The sequence below is a fragment of the Syzygium oleosum genome, unplaced genomic scaffold (assembly GCF_021117445.2).
Source record: "Syzygium oleosum isolate NSW1041296 unplaced genomic scaffold, Sole_v2.1 Sole_v2.18, whole genome shotgun sequence".
Classification (NCBI taxonomy): domain Eukaryota; kingdom Viridiplantae; phylum Streptophyta; class Magnoliopsida; order Myrtales; family Myrtaceae; genus Syzygium; species Syzygium oleosum.
The window spans coordinates 1,132,798-1,148,116 of NW_026607502.1; the positions used below are offsets into that span (position 1 = coordinate 1,132,798).

General features: G+C 38.5%; 1 protein-coding gene across 1 annotated transcript; it reads right to left on the bottom strand.

The window, feature by feature from the left end:
* Positions 1 to 13,562: 13,562 nt before the first annotated feature.
* Positions 13,563 to 14,585, bottom strand: LOC115686610 (probable 2' cyclic ADP-D-ribose synthase BdTIR). The gene is made up of 2 exons (XM_030611964.2): positions 14,062 to 14,585; positions 13,563 to 13,732 (listed from the first exon to the last, which is right to left on the bottom strand). The coding sequence occupies exons 1-2, from the start codon at positions 14,556 to 14,558 to the stop codon at positions 13,654 to 13,656; spliced, it is 576 nt and encodes a 191-aa protein (XP_030467824.1). The 5' UTR covers positions 14,559 to 14,585; the 3' UTR covers positions 13,563 to 13,653.
* Between the last annotated feature and the right edge of the window lie 734 nt (positions 14,586 to 15,319).

The window sequence follows — 15,319 nt, forward strand, 5'->3', positions numbered from 1 at the left end:
GGCTTTTTCAAGAAGCTAAAGTAAGTAACAAAAGGTATTTTACATACGATTTTGTTCTGCTATAGGGTGCAATATACTCGCATAGGGTGTGTTCATATACATATATAGAGTTGCAGAGAGTGAGAAAGAAGATGGTTTGATATTCAAAGGAGGAGAATTTTTCCAATGGTTTTTCGTCAGACTAGACGACCATACCCCGGAGAGAAACTACTCAGCATATTGATTAGGAAGTGATGTCTTAACCTTCAAACACGTCCGTATCTTGGCCCTCAAGAAATTTAATAGATCTGCTGCTGCTACACCCATCGCTCTCATGGTTTTCAAACACGCTGTTGTCTGGACTGACAAACTGCATGGTCATTCATTTGTACTTTTATTCAGGAGGCGCGACCAAACGTCAATATCTTGCGATCTCTCGGGCCCTCGTCTCCTAGGAAATTGCAGATTTTTCAATGATAACACATGGAATATATTGATTGGTGCTCTATGTATTATTCTGTTGTCGTCTTGTTTCCGTTGAAGTTTGTTGAATAGAGATGCCAGCCCTCAAAGAGGGCTCCACAATGACGACCAAACTCGAGATTGGCAAACATGAAAAACAGGTAGTTCTTGTACTATTGACCAAACAGTTTACAGTTTAGAGAGGAACACAAACTAAGCTTATGAATGACTTAGAGTTAAAAGACGACAGCCCAAGCTCAAAACAAACCCGAGAGCGAGAGTTTGGCAAAATAAGGAAACTTAATGAAAACTTCAAAAAAAAAATAAGTAAAATCTCGTGATTTGTACGTCTGTGTGCGTTCTCCGGTCCCAAGCTTGCTTTCACACTCTTTCGAATCCTTGCTCATCCCGGCACAGGTGATTTCCAAAATTCTGATTGCTTGTTGAGCTAGTTTGGTTGTTTTGCGCCTTAATCTTCGGAATTGGCACTGGCCTGTTTCCGCAGCTATGGAATTGGTATTACGGAGGTTTGACGGGAAAATTTCCAAAACAGTCCTAAACCTATTACAATTGTGTCAATTCAATCCTAAACCTTTTTTTTTGTACCAATTCAGTCTTAAACCTTTTGCATTTGTGCCAATTCAATCCATCCGGCCAATTTTGGGCGGACGACGCTGATGTGGACGCCGGCTGGCCGGCGAACGCTGAGGTGGCAATTTTTAAAATATTTTTTTATTTTTTCGAATTTTTTTATTATTTTTTTTTCCTTCATCTTCTTCAACCTCTAGGCAGTCGCCGAACCGGGGACTGGCCAAAGGCTGGGGCCGGCGGGGTCGGCCTCGTCAACCACTAGTGAGGCTGACCTCGCTGTTGCTAGGCGAGGCCGACCTCGCTAGCGACAGCAAGGTCGAGCGGCCATCCTCGCCCGCAACTGGCGAGGTCGGGCGAGGCCGTCCTCGCTCGCAACTGGCGAGGTCAGTCGAGGCCATCCTCACCGTCGTTGGCAAGGGCTCGACCTCGCCAGTAACTGGCGAGGTCGGCCTAGCTCGAAGCGACTGGCAAGGACGAGACCTCGCAAGATCTGGCAAGGCTCGTCCTCGCACTCAACAGGAGAGGCCGTCCGCATCGTCGTTGGCGAAGTTGGCCTCGCTCGAAGCGACCGATGAGGACAAGACCTCGCCATCGTCCTCGCTAGCTAGAGGTTGAAGAAGATGAAGGAAAAAAAATTAATAAAAAAATTCACAAAAATAAAAAATATATTTTTAAAATTGCCACATCAGCGTTCGACGGCCGGCCGGTGTCCACATCAGTACCGGCAGGCCAAAATTGGCTAAATGGACTGAATTGGCACAAATGCAAAAGATTTAGGACCGAATTGGCTAAAAGAAAGGTTTATGACTGAATTGGCGCAATTGCAATAGGTATAGGACTATTTTGGTAATTTTCCCAAGGTTTGACACAGGTTACTCTGCAACTAAATCAAGTTTTTTCGAGGCAGGCATCCTTAGTTGATCATTTCTGAGATTTCCAGAGTTGTTATTTCGTATGCGAGTCCCTGAGGCTAATATTACCATGATCTGGCATTGTACAACCTCCTTTGAGATCTTAAGGATTTCCATAACTTGGTCTTATATTTTATTCCCCTTCATCAGAGACTGGCATTGCTCGTTACCAATCTCTTAAGTTCGATCTGCTGATGCCTTCTCATGCCAGTCGTGCCAAATTTTGGTTCCAACATATGTCCCCAACATTTAATTATGTCTTTCTATATATAACCGAAAGGAATGTTCCGGGTGTTTTGAACAACTACTCTCTCACCTGAGGTGACAACTTATTGGATCAACCAATTTATGCATATTGATGGATGCCTTTCAAATCAAGATTTCTGTTCGCTTGAGCTGATAAAGAGATGCACAAGTCACATCATCAAGTTGTATAAGTTTGGTAGATTAAATAGATCTTGAGAGATTTCTTAAGTCGAAAAATAATTGTTGACTTTAATTCTATTTTTTTAAAATCTAGGGCATGGGCATGGAGACCCATGGAGCACTCTACAAAGTCCATGAACCTGTTAAATCAAGACTTTTGGTCTATACAATTGGTCCAGACTCATAGCGGTTTCCAGACAATTAGTAGGAATTCAAACAAATAACGTCTAGTTGTTGTTGAGCTAGAAATCTCCCAAACACTCCATCCAATTACAACAACTCTGAGGAGTTAAGTAGTGGTTAACACGTAGTGTGCAATCCGTTTACCGTGCCTTAAATACCACAAAGAGTGCGAGAAAAAAAATGTGTGTGATAAAATACATAAGCAAATTATATTTTTTAAGATCTACGGACAAGAACATTCTAGCTTATCGTTTTATCAAATTTCGTCACCCAAGGCATTATATAACTCCCAACACTTTCATCTCTATTAGAATAATTAAATATTAAACAATGCATTCATCAAATGACTTAAGTTTTCAGAACAGTTGACAGTGGTCCCACCAAAATCTCACTCTCTTTCAATTGCCAGATTCTCAATTTCTCGGTATTTTGCTAGGAAACCATCAATACTTTCCTTGAAGCTGCACAGCTTCAAAGAATTCTCTACGTCAGATGAAACTTGGACTAGGTTAGGGTTTGGTGGTTGGTGTTGTTCCTGTTCCTACGCTACTTCAAGTTCGAACATGAATATTCTTCTGAGGCTGTAAACCGAAGTTCACGGGCTTGGACAACTGATAGTTCCTTCCATTTTATATACAATAGCTTGTAAGGTACCATCCTCAACCGCCCTTCAAAGAGTGCAGAAGGTGGAACGTGGATATCCTTCAAGATTCAACAGACCTTTTGATTTATTCGGGGTATAGCGAGAACAGCAAATATGTGAAGCCTGTGAGACAAAGAGAGAAAATAGGCTGACCGAAAGATAGATATATCAGGCAAAAAATAAAATTTTGGTCAAAAGAAACCTTGAACCGAGTCTCGTATATATCTCGGGCAAAGCTCATACGTGTGAGCCCAACGTTTTTTCTTGTTGTTACCAAGCTAATAAATTGAACTCAAAAATATAGTGAAAAGGTGAGAGCTTCTTAATCAACGGGAGATAAGTAAAAATAAGAGAAACTAGCTTTTCGAAATATTTTTGAAATAGCTTTAACCTACCTCTGTCGTCAATCCGTAAATGAACTAATAGAAAGATGAAACGACATTTAAATAGAACTTAATATGGTTTTGATTGTCTTTTATGACTCAATTAAAAGCATTAAATGTACAATAAGACGACTGAAATATCCAAAGAATAAGTAGACATGGTAGAATTGGAAAGCAATCCAAGGTTAAACTATGAATGAAATGGTAAATAAAGCCTCGATATCCTTTTACCATATCACCTACTAGTAGATATTGGGAGTTAAAACCCTGAAAAGGTAACTATAGCCTACACTTTCCGGTGATGTTATTAACATATGGATATGGAAGAGTCGATATTTCTTGATTAGAAATCAAATAATCATTTTAATAAGCATTTTACAGAGCCTTCCTTCTTGATCGATTCTTCATATCCTGAGCAAAATTTTGGGGAATATTACCAAATTAGTCATGAACGATCCATAAACCTTTTAATTTGGCCAATTTAGTCCTAGACCTTTTGACAAAAATAAATCAATGAATTCTAGTCCTTTGTTCCCACTGTATCCAAGGCTTTAAAACCAAAAGAATTGAAGAGAAATTTTTTCTAATTTGTTTTTATATTTTTGAAAAGTGCGCTTTAATTTTTATTTTATTATTTTTTTTTAAATTTAATTATTTTTCCACCTAATATTTTCTCAAAAAGAAAATTGAATGGTAAGCCTGACATGTTACAACCAAGGAGTCCTTTCTCCGGTTATATTTACTAAAATCAATATAAACCATCAAAATAAACCGATTCCATAACGAGTCTCACCATGTTTGACAATCCAGGTTCATTTAGTACATGTAACACAATCAGCACTTTCTCGACTAACGTTCCACTGAAGCCAACAATTTGGGTATTTTGCCCCAATCTCAAAAGTTGTCAAATATAAGTGTCGTATCGAAGAGATTCCCAAGAGAAAACTTGATATCTTCATTGGGACATAAATTAGTGAGAAAGAGCTCAAGTTTAACCTCATTAACATATTTAATAGGTTGTTACATATACTCAAAAGTTAAAAAAGAAAAAAACTAATGAGCCTATCTGTTTACACTTGAGCAAAAGCAAAAAGGTACCTTTCTACTTTCTCACCAAAATTTAAAAATATTGTTCAAAATTTACAAAATTATAAAAAAAAAAAATTATGTGTTTCTACGCTTCAATATTAAAGTCGGTTTGTCAAATTTCCAAGGACTTTGGATCTGAAAAAAATCAAAATCTGTGAGCCGCAAGATTTATATTAAACAAGAAAAAGTAATAGCCAATCCATACGTGCCCTTAACCTAAAAAATCGTGCGCCCATTATAAATATCGTTTCATCCCCCATGTATTACTCAATGTGGGGGTCTATTCCACTAATGCCCTTACATGCGCACCTTAACACTTTGACTATGGAAGATTTCAAGAACTTGGGGAGCTTCTTACACCCGTAAAGAAAAAAAAAGTTTGTTTTGGTCGTGACCCATAAAGAAAATTGAAATACGGAGAAACATGATGGCGGTGGCGGGTGATAACCAACGCGGCCACGGGTGGCGACTTCGATAGCTGAATAGAGATTAGAGTTGGGTCATGACTATAAAGATTCGGGGTGATGCCAACGTTCAATTTGTTTTTTCACTCTAAGTTACAGGAGGGGTAATTTCAACTTTTCGCAAATGCATTTTTATCCTTGGGTTTTAAAAATACATGATGCCAAGCGGTGAGTGAACGAGTGATAGAGAAGAATTTCTGGAATCGTTCTTCGAGTGATGTGAGATGGAGAAACACATGCATTAAATGGATAAATCGAATGATGTGACAGACAGTATTTTGGTTATTTAAGCTGGTGAGCTCATTCATCATTCATGTATCCAACAAAGATCTAGCTAATGTATTAGTTTGAACATCTCTAGCGTTACTCTTGTCCTTGAAGACGTCTTTCGCATCTTCCCTGCAAACTCAAATCGAAGTATCATCTCGTTCATCGTTCCTTTAATGTTGGGGACTATTTGCACAATGGGTCAATGAAAGCCCGTCCTGGAGAGGCCTCCACTTAGTTCGCTGAAATATTATGAAAAATCAAACCTGCTAGGCATACCTATGTACGAAAGAGCAGCAATTTCCGACACGACACGATAACATAACTCAAACACAACATGAATTTAGAGGATTTGGGTTGAAACTAATTGCGATCTGTTCAATTTCGTATCAACCCGCGAGACACGATTAATAATCTTGTCATGTCCGTATCCAACTCACCAGATACGAAATTGATCTACATAACCTGTTCAAATTAACAGGTTAGTCTTGACACAACTTGTATATGACATTTTTAGATATAATTAGCTTATTTCGTTAACTATGAACATATTTTTCATTTGATTTGATGATATTCGGTAGATGAATCTTGCAATTTTTCAAGTATATTTTGCAAAAAATTTGACGATATTTTCCTGTCAGGTTCATGTTGATGGGTTGACTTGTGTCATATTGGATCACGCAACCGTGTCCCACTAGCCAACTCATTATTTAATCGTGTTACATTGATCGTGTCGTTAACTTTCAGTTCGTATCCATGTCAAGTAGGCCATATAATTAAATAATTGTGTCGTGTTCGGGTTGATCTATTTTGTAGTATATGTTGGAAATATGGGATAAATTGATGGGTGAATGAATGAGAAATTGATGCTCAAAGAACACCCTTGAGTTGGAAGTGGGAAGTGGAAAAATACTATTCCCACATCGGAAAAGAAAGAAGGCTATGGAGTGCTTTATATACAGTTACACTTATTTGAAGTGGTAACTATCATAGCACAAACTCTCTGCCTCGCACGCAGGCGCAGGGGGGGTGCAAATCCGACGCCCGACAAGTTGAAACTTGGGCACGATTGCAGGACCGAAAAGTGGGCCTCGCGACGAGCCCAATTTTGCCTTCTGATTTATTTTTTTCAACTCAAACTGTTACGAATTTCGTAACGTGCGGCAGATTTAATCAACCGTTATTCCCATGCGTATTGATTTTATAACGGCAGATTTAATCGTCCGTTATTCGTATTGATTTTATAACGGCAGATTTAATCGTCCATTAATCGTATTGATTTTGTAACGACAGATTTAATCGGCCGTTATTATTCCCGAAATGCTCTCCCCTGCGTTCTATTTGATCGAAATCATTCTTCCTCTGTTTTAAAAATTCTTTGCATTTGCACTGTTTTTCGGTAGTGTTCATTTTCGAGTTTGTTCAAGTTCGCGAAAGCTTGGAAGTGCCGTGATCTCTTCTTCGCTGTCAACCGTTGTATCCTGGGAGACAGACGTTCACGAAACCTCAATCGCGTACTGGAGGGAACGAATCTGTTTTAAGGAAACTGTGTCAAACACAGGCCTCGGTATTCATTTGTATCGATTCCGACTTTGTTATTGCAATTTCGTTTCTTTACAATTCTGTATTGTTTGTAATATTTATGCTAATGCCGATTTGAATTTTCGCAACAATCTTAAAACAGATTCGTGCTTTTACAAATTCAAATGGCTACTGGTAAAGAAGTCGTGGATGTGGCTGCCGGAAACGATGGTGTCGATGTGGCTGCTAACGACATCACCAAAAACTCTGCCTATGCCTCAGCTGTCCAACTGCCTGGCTCATCCTCTGTTCCTTCTACGGTTTCTGTCCACCATGGTGAGAAACCTGAAAAGTTCGACGGATCGAACTTCAAAAGGTGGCAGCAAAAGATGTTGTTTTATTTGACAACTTTGAATCTTGCGAGATTCTTGACTGAGAAAGCTCCTAAGTTATCCAATGGAGAAACGGATAAGCAAGTCTTCAATGCTGTTGAAGCATGGAAGCACTCTGACTTCCTGTGTCGGAACTATGTCATGAATGGCTTACATTACTCATTGTACAATGTCTATTGTGCAAAAACGACGGCAAAGGAGTTATGGGAAGCCTTGGATCGGAAATATAAAACAAAGGATGCCGAAGCAAAGAAATTTGTTGTCGGTCGATTCCTTGATTATAAGATGGTGGACTTTAAAACTGTGATCAGTCAAGTGCAAGAAATTCAAATGATCTTGCATGAAATTCTGGCTGAAGGAATGATCTTGAGTGAAACCTTCCAAGTGGCTGCTATTATTGAAAAGCTACCTCCTGGGTGGAAGGATTTCAAGAACTATCTCAAGCATAAGCGAAAGGAAATGAACCTGGAAGAGCTGATTGTTAGACTTCGAATTGAAGAAGACAATAGAGGATTTGAACGCAAAAGGTTCAATCCTACTACAGCTAAAGCAAATGTTGTGGAGCTTAGGCAAGGCCACAAGAACAAGAAGATTGCCAAGCCAAAGTTGGGACCAAAAGGAGGAGTTTCCAAGAACAAGTTTCAAGGAAAATGCTTCAACTGTGGTAAAATGGGGCATAGATCTATGGAATGCAGACTTCCGAAGAAGAAGAATTATGAGACAAATATGGTGAGCGGCATCGCTCAAGACGCGTCAAACATAAACCTTTCTGCAATGGTTTCTGAAGTAAACTTAGTTGGGTCCAATCCGAAGGAATGGTGGATTGACACTGGTGCTACTAGGTACATATGCTCCAATAAGTACCTGTTCACAAATCTTGAACCAATTAATGGGGAAAAGGTTTTTATGGGAAACTCTGCCTCTTCTGCTGTCGAAGGCCAAGGGAAGGTGTTGCTGAAGATGACCTCAGGAAAAGAGCTTACTCTAAACAATGTCCTGTATGTGCCAGAAATCCGAAAGAACCTGGTTTCTGGGTCTCTGTTGAACAAGCATGGATTTCGTATGGTGTTTGAGTCAGATAAAGTTATTTTGTCTAAATTCGGAATGTATGTGGGGAAGGGATATGTAACTGATGGGCTTTTTAAGCTCAATGTAATGACAATTATCAATAAAGATAATAAGTCTTCCGTTTATTTTCTTGAGTCTTCCAATTTATGGCATGGTAGACTAGGACACGTTAATTATGATACATTGCGTAGATTAATTAACTTGGAACATATACCTTCATTTCAAATTGATTCAAAACATAAATGTGAAATTTGTGTTGAGGCAAAATTAACGAGATCATCATTTCAAATAATTGAAAGAAACACTGAACCCCTTGAATTAATTCATAGTGATGTTTGCGATTTGAAATTCATTCAAACGAGAGGTGGTAATAAATATTTTATTACTTTTATCGATGATAACACCAAATACTGCTATGTGTATTTGCTTAAAAGCAAAAACGAAGCCTTAGAGAAATTTGTTCTCTATAAGAATGAATTTGAAAATCAACTCAATAAGAAAATTAAAAGATTGAGAAGTGATAGAGGTGGCGAGTATGAAGTACCAATTGGTGAATTCTGTGCACAACACGGAATTATACATGAAATAACTGCGCCTTACTCTCCTCAATCAAATGGTGTTGCTGAACGTAAAAATCGCACATTGAAAGAAATGATGAACGCAATATTACTAAATTCAGGTTTGCCTCAAAATATGTGGGGAGAAGCTATATTGTCAAGCAATTACCTTTTAAATAAGGTACCTCGAAAGAAAGAGGATAAAACCCCTTATGAGTTATGGAAAGATAGAAGACCATCCTACAAACACTTACGAGTGTGGGGATGTCTTGCAAAAGTGGCGGTTCCAACACCAAAGAAGACAAAGATAGGTCCTAAAACGGTGGACTGTATCTTTATAGGCTATGCACATAACAGTAATGCATATCGTTTTCTTGTGCATGAATCAAAAATTTCAGATATACACAAGAATACGATCATGGAATCTAGGAATGCATCATTCTTTGAAAATGTATTTCCTTGTAAATCCAATGATGGATCAAGTTCATCTAAACGAAAGAATGAAACTATGAATGAAGAAAGTCACGATTCGGCTCATGAAATTCATGACTCAGATCATGAACTAGAACCGAAACGTAGCAAAAGAGCAAGAGTGGAAAAATCTTTTGAAAATGATTTTCTAACTTATTTGTTAGAAAAGGAACCATTAAATTATGCAGAAGCTGTGAATTTCTCTGAGGGACCTCTATGGAAAGAAGCAATAAAAAGTGAAGTTGATTCTATTTTGCAGAATCATACTTGGGAGCTAGTGAATCTTCCTCCTGGTTGTAAGCCTTTAAAGTCCAAATGGATTTTTAAAAAGAAAATGAAAGCAGATGGCTCTGTTGATAAGTACAAAGCCAGACTTGTGATCAAAGGATACAAACAACGAAAAGGCTTAGATTACTTCGATACTTATTATCCTGTGACGAGAATAACTTCCATTAGGATGATACTTGCAATTGCAGCATTACGAAATCTCGAAGTACATCAAATGGATGTAAAAACAGCTTTCCTAAATGGTGATTTGGATGAAGAAATATACATGGAACAACCTGACGGTTTTATAGTTCCAGGACAAGAAAGGAAAGTCTGTAAATTGGTGAAATCATTGTATGGCCTAAAACAAGCACCAAAGCAGTGGCATGAAAAGTTTGATAATGCAATGATTACCAATGGTTTTAAGATCAATGAATGTGATAAATGTGTCTACATTAAAGAGACAACAAATGGCTATGTCATTTTGTGTCTTTACGTAGATGACATACTAATTGTTGGTAGTGATGATAAAATGATCAAATCTACCAAGTATATGTTGAATTCAAGATTTGACATGAAAGATATGGGACCTACTGATATGATTTTAGGAATTAAAATCACAAGAACATCATAAGGTCTTATTTTAAACCAGTCACGCTATGTGGACAAGATTCTTGAAAAATTCAACATGAATGATTCTGGTATTGCTAGAACACCATTAGACAATAGTCTTCATCTTTCCAAGAATAGAGGAGAGGGTATTTCTCAAGTAGAGTACTCTAGAGTTGTTGGAAGTCTAATGTACTTAATGAGTTGTACTAGACCAGACATTGCCTATACGGTTGGCAAATTAAGTAGATATACAAGCAATCCGAGTGCTGACCATTGGAAAGCAATAGTGAGAATATTCAAGTACTTACGATATACTCGAAATTATGGCCTGCATTATACCAGATACCCAGCTGTTCTGGAAGGATATAGTGATGCGAACTGGATATCTGATATAAAAGACTCAAAATCTACTAGTGGATATGTATTCACACTAGCAGGAGCAGCCGTATCTTGGAAATCCTGTAAACAAACTGTTATAGCCAGATCCACAATGGAATCTGAATTTATAGCATTAGATAAATGTGGTGAAGAGGCTGAATGGCTACGCCATTTCTTAGAGGATATTCCAAAATGGCAAAAACCTGTACCACCATTAAGTATACATTGTGATAGTCAATCTGCGATTGGAAGAGCACAGAGTAATATGTATAACGGTAAGTCTAGACATATACGTCGTAGACATAATACCATTAGACAACTACTCTCAACAGGAATTATCTCTATTGACTACGTAAAGTCAAGGATAATATTGCGGATCCGCTAACCAAAGGGTTAAACAGAGAGTTAGTTGAGAAATCGACAAGAGGAATGGGACTGAAGCCCATGAAAGAATAAGTTGGTATAAAGGAAACCCAACCTAGTTGACTGGAGATCCCAAGATCTAGGTTCAAAGGGACAACCTAATTATATAAACTTAGTGATGTCACTGTGGGGGTTATCTCTAAAACCATTCCTATATAAAATAATAGTGATATTGTAATGGAAAGGATAGCATTTTGCTTTAATGATTCTTAAGTGGAGTAAACAAATTACTCAAAATTAAGTAATCACCTATGTGAGAGAGAAGTGGGGCCGCTTCAAAGGAGAATTATTTAAGGGCTAGAAACTCTTGCAGAACCAGGTTGATGTTCATGGCCAAAACGAACATAACTATGAGAACTGAACAAATGTTTAGATGATTCCTGTGTGAAGTGTATGGTTCATTTACATAAGAAAGCTGGACAGTTCAAGGACATCATGTCTACTGGACAACTAGTAAAGTAAATATAGTTTCACAAGGAAAGATTCAAAGGGTAACACCTACCTATCCTATGCAGGTTTCAATTGTTGAACACTATCACAGAGTCAAAACTAAAACAATTTTCATTCATGTGGGGGATTGTTGGAAATATGGGATAAATTGATGAGTGAATGAATGAGAAATTGATGCTCAAAGAACACCCTTGAGTTAGAAGTGGGAAGTGGAAAAATACTATTCCCACATCGGAAAAGAAAGAAGGCTATGGAGTGCTTTATATACAGTTACACTTATTTGAAGTGGTAACTATCATAGCACAAACTCTCTGCCTCGCGCGCAGGCGCAGGGGGGGTGCAAATCCGACGCCCGACAAGTTGAAACTTGGGCACAAGCGCACATCCCGCGTACACGATTGCAGGACCGAAAAGTGGGCCTCGCGACGAGCCCAATTTTGCCTTCTGATTTATTTTTTTCAACTCAAACTGTTACGAATTTCGTAACGTGCGGCAGATTTAATCAACCGTTATTCCCATGCGTATTGATTTTATAACGGCAGATTTAATCGTCCGTTATTCGTATTGATTTTATAACGGCAGATTTAATCGTCCGTTATTCGTATTGATTTTGTAACGACAGATTTAATCGACCGTTATTATTCCCGAAATGCTCTCCCCTGCGTTCTATTTGATCGAAATCATTCTTCCTCTGTTTTAAAAATTCTTTGCATTTGCACTGTTTTTCGGTAGTGTTCATTTTCGAGTTTGTTCAAGTTCGCCGAAAGCTTGGAAGTGCCGTGATCTCTTCTTCGCTGTCAACCGTTGTATCCTGGGAGACAGACATTCACGAAACCTCAATCGTGTACCGGAGGGAACGAATCTGTTTTAAGGAAACTGTGTCAAACACAGGCCTCGGTATTCATTTGTATCGATTCCGACTTTGTTATTGCAATTTCGTTTTTTTACAATTCTGTATTGTTTGTAATATTTATGCTAATGCCGATTTGAATTTTCGCAACAGTATATACATATACCCCTTAAAAGTCACATGTACTGCACATGCTAACAGTGACAACTATAATAAAATAAAAGTCTAAGGGGGTACTTACCAATTAAAAATTCAGGAAACATGTATTATCCCTAAAGTTCAATGGGATTTTTGTATAAATTACCCTCCGTTTAATTGTCTTAAATCTATCAACTTTCTAAGGAGGACTATTTTTTGTCATTAAAAGATCATTTTTTTTATTGAACCCGAGGGCCGCCCAAAGACACGACACAAAACTAGCTTTAGCTGCAAAGTGCAAAGTATCGGAAAGTTTCTTGATAGCATCTGATAAAATGACTCAGCAGTTGACATTGGCCTTTGACTTTTAGGAAGCCCAAGCTTCTATCCCACCTTGTCACTTTCATCAGAAATGCCACGTGGCTACAAACCAAACACGCCCAACTATTAAACATTGACATTCGACGTCCCTCTTCTTCTTCTTTCGGCACATATTAGAAAAACCAATTGCCATTTTTGGTAATTTGTTAATGCCCATTTTGTTTATGTTGATGTCATTCATATAATGTTGCTCTGTCTCAAAACTTTAAAAGTAATTGGTTCAGCTGCATATAACCCTATGCTGAAACATATCGAGTTGGTGGTTGGTTGAGTGGTTCAAAATATGATTTGCAAGCGGAAAGGGATACGAACATGCTATTCTAGCACGGGCCAAAAAAAGTTTCGAATGAACTCCATTTCATTGATTTTGCATTATGGTCAGAGAAAATGAAGGAAATAATCATCTAAATAGTGCACTAGACGAGAGCTTATTCTTTAGACAAAAGATGGTACAATCTTATTATCATCAGAGATCAAGAGAATTATACAAAACTTAAGCCGACACTAATTACAATGCCGAGGGTCCCTTATTCCATGTGCCTAGAATATTAAACCACTATATATTATTTGTTACAAAGAATTACAAAGAATCAACTAAATCAATGAATTTGATTCAAGAAATAAAGCAAATTAAAGCTTGGAGAGAGATGGGGCATTCCAATCTCTTTTTGGATCTCCCCGTGCGCAAACCATTATATGCATTTTATTTAGTGATTTGTGCACAAAATTTTTATGTTTGGATCTAAATTAGGGCTTCTCATCTTCTGCCTCCAGCAAGCTGTGGATCACTGCATCGGATGCGTCTCTTACTAGCTTCGACCAGTCCCTATTCCATCATGTAGAAACAATGTCAGGACCCACAAAAATCAAACTCAAAGCTATGTATACTCACTTGCACTAACAGAAAAATATATGAGGCATTTAATTGTGTTCATAGGAATTTTAGTAACGGTGCTTCGGTGAAGCTTTCATTCGTCTTCTACTCAATAGTTTAATCTTTTAGGTTGACATTTAGACCGCGAATATGCTCTTTTCTTTTCTTATTTTGCGTGTATCCACTATGTTTCATGATAATATGATTTCTCGTGATCATTCGTAACAAGTCGTGCTATGGCTTGTAGTGGAAAATTAGAACAAAAGAGATTTAAAGCATACCCATTTGATGAATAGAAACTGAGACCATCAGTGTTCTTGGCTTCCTCAAGAGCATGCCTATATCTTTCCAAATGATTGGCCGAATGCTTCAAATCGTCCATGACCTGAAGCTGCGACGGTTTCACATCGCAAAAGATGGGTATCACCCTCTTCTTCGTCTCCATCAACAAAGCAAGCTCGTGAAGACAGAACCGCGACTCACAGTAACGGGGCGAGAACACCGCCACCCCGACTTTGCAACCGTAAATGGCCGCGTCAATCTCATCGAACAGCTTATCACCGGGCATCATGCTCCTGCTGTCCAAGAAAGGACGAAGGCCGAGCAAACTCAGGAAGTTGTGCAGCAAGCCGGCGATGCTCCGTTTGGTCTCGGCGCCGCGGTGGTTTATGAACACGTCGTACGGTGGCCTTAGGGTTTGGATGATCTGGCTGTTGGGTCCGAGAACGTGGCCATGATGAATTACGTTCTTGGCTATGGCTGTTGATAATCGCTGCATGGCTTTTTCAAGAACCTAAAGTAAGTATTAACAAAAGGTATATTTTAAAGAAATATACGATTTTATTCTGCTATAGGGTGCGTTATGTTCATATATATAGAGAGTTTTGGAGAGAGTGAGGAATGTTATGAAGTTGTAATTAGACAGGACATGGTATGGTATTCAAAAGAGGAATTATTCAAAAGTTCATCGTCGGACCGACCGACCGACCGAGCGACCGTCTCGCGTAGAGAAACTACTTAGCATTTGTCTTGAAAAGGCAGAGAAAAAAAGAAGTACGGAATTGGTTAATTAACACGTATTTCGGTAGGAAGTGTTGTCCGGACCTTCAAACACGTCCTTATCTTTGGCCCCATAAGAGATCATTTTTATTACATGGGTTGCTACTACACCCATCGCTATCGTAGTTTTCAAACACGTTGTTGTCTTGGCTAATAATCCGCACGGTCGTTTGAATTTGCACTCTTATTTGGCAGGCTCAATCAAACGTCAATTTCTTGCGACCTCCTGGGCCCCTTTGTCTCGCGGAAAAGTTTCAAAATTTTCCGTTGCAAAAACGAGCGATCGAATAATAAATAATCAGAACAAGAAAATAAATCGGATATTAGATTTACGCGGTTCGATCGATGTGACCTATGTCTACGAGAAGAGCAACGCGGAATTTCACCATAAATCAAAATCGGAAATTACAACTACACTCGAGTCACTCAAATACTATTGATGTTTCTTAGCTCCCAATGACACCCAATAACTCATAGTGT

What these genes read in the sequence shown, in the direction of transcription:
- LOC115686610 (XM_030611964.2), bottom strand. Translation starts at nt 14,558, where the DNA reads ATGCAGCGATTATCAACAGCCATAGCCAAGAACGTAATTCATCATGGC. An exon ending in AGTTTCTATTCATCAAATGG is followed by an intron (nt 13,733 to 14,061) that starts GTATGCTTTAAA and finishes ATGATGGAATAG; the next exon opens with GGACTGGTCGAAGCTAGTAA.